The sequence below is a fragment of the Cicer arietinum genome, chromosome 7 (assembly GCF_000331145.2).
Source record: "Cicer arietinum cultivar CDC Frontier isolate Library 1 chromosome 7, Cicar.CDCFrontier_v2.0, whole genome shotgun sequence".
Lineage (NCBI taxonomy): Eukaryota > Viridiplantae > Streptophyta > Magnoliopsida > Fabales > Fabaceae > Cicer > Cicer arietinum.
The window spans coordinates 36,062,708-36,064,636 of record NC_021166.2 but is presented as its reverse complement, the minus strand read 5'-3'; the positions used below and the strand labels follow the sequence as shown (position 1 = coordinate 36,064,636).

Sequence of the window (1,929 nt, the reverse complement as noted above, 5' to 3'; positions counted from 1 at the left end):
AACCGCTCAATGACATTATATTCAAAGCAACAAAAATATTATCTAAGTTTTAAGTTTAGAGATAGTGAAGAAGAGGACAACAATTATTTGATTATAGGTTCTACAAATGATGGAGAAATATTGTGGAAGACATATATCAGTGAATATTCTAGCGGAATTTCATTAACTTACTCTGGTGTGCTCAAAATAGATTCTCGAGATGGAGAAAAACCAATAATCATTTACTCTTCACCTCAACCAATTAATAACACTGTTGCGACCTTGTTAGACACAGGTAATTTTGTACTTCAACAACTGAACTCCAATGGTTCTAAGAGTGATCATGTGTTGTGGCAGAGTTTTGATTATCCAACACACACTTTGATGCCTACCATGAAATTAGGTGTTAACCGTAAAACTGGACATAATTGGTCATTGGTTTCATGGTTGACTTATTCACTCTCTACTCCTGGTACATTTAGTCTTGAATGGGATTCAAAAGAGGATGAATTGAACATTAAGAAACATGGCATAGTATATTGGAAAAGTGGAAAACTAAGAAGGAATGGATTATTTGAGAACATTCCAAAGAATGTTCAACGTCTGTATCAATACATCATTGTCTCTAACGAGGAAGAAGATTCTTTCACTTTCGTAATAAAAGATGAGAATTATGACAAGTTTCCAGGATGGACACTTTTATATATAATGGGGAAATAAAGAGTAATGAAGGAGAAATTGGAAATGGTGATATGTGTTATGGATATAATAATGATAAAGGGTGTCAAAAATGGGAGGATATACCAACTTGTAGAGTACCTGGTGAAGTGTTTCAAAAAAAGAAGGGTAGTACTCGTTATCAAAATATAACCTATGAAAAGAATGTTACTTATGGGTACAATGATTGCAGGGCTATTTGTTGGAGAAATTGTTCTTGCACCGGATTTGAAGAATTTTATATTAATAAAACAGGATGTACGTTCTATTTTGGAAATTCAACACAAGATGTTTATTTAGAGAATGATGAACACTTTTACATCTTGGTTCGTGCAAAGATATCCCCCCATGGTAAGTCTACTTTTATTTGTACCACAATCTAGATCTTGCTATATCTTTGGTACACAATTTCTTTTATCATTCTCATTATCTTCTTTTCGTTTTCTTCAAACATGCATCTTTTGTTAGAATTTCTTAAAATTAAAATGAAATTATGTCAAGATAACATGAGCAATAATTAATTAGTGTGTACCTCCGATCATTGCTAATTGTTTGAAGATGTTGAAATTCTTTTAAATCTTCTATGTCTCGATTTGATGGTATATTATTTATAAATGAGATTACATGTTTAGAAAACCAAAACATATACACTACACACCATTTATAGATTTTGTTCATTACAAAAAATAGTTCACTGTATAGTTCGAAATTACTAATGTTGTAGGTTGAAATGTGGAAATCATCTTCTACTTAATGGAGTTACTACAATATGTACTTAATGAATAATTACTAAGGTAATCAGAGTCAAACCAAACATTCAATCTGTAACACCCCGTTTTTCAAAGCGAGGGTGTATTTTTTTTTTCAAAATGAATTAAACTAAAACAGAGAAATCAATAAGGAAATGCCTTTGGATAAATAATTGAGTCATTAAAATTTACAAGCAGCGGAAAAAGTTTCTCAAATACATGCATCCAAAGTATTTAAACAACAACCAGAAGATACAAGGAACCCATTCAACTAAGATGTCGTACTAACAATAATAGTAACAGTACAGTCTTCCGGTTTAAAATAAACGCAACCCTAAAAGAAAGACTTCCGTTCCCTCTGTGACAACCTAGTCTGATCATTTTACAAAACAACTAAACACCCTGAGTGATCTCCACGCGCCCCGTGAGATCCTCCTAACGTAGCTGCAGTCAAGCGTTCCCATCTCCATTCCCGTCCGTAGGG

At 32.9% G+C, this 1,929-nt stretch overlaps 1 protein-coding gene across 1 annotated transcript in view; it reads left to right on the top strand.

The window, feature by feature from the left end:
- Positions 1–1,929, top strand: part of LOC101509361 (G-type lectin S-receptor-like serine/threonine-protein kinase CES101) — a 10,735-nt gene that overhangs the window by 425 nt on the left and 8,381 nt on the right. Inside the window, 2 exon segments of the mRNA XM_027336529.2 lie at positions 1–681; positions 684–1,047. Of these exon segments, the coding sequence (XP_027192330.1) occupies positions 1–681; positions 684–1,047 (1,045 nt within the window).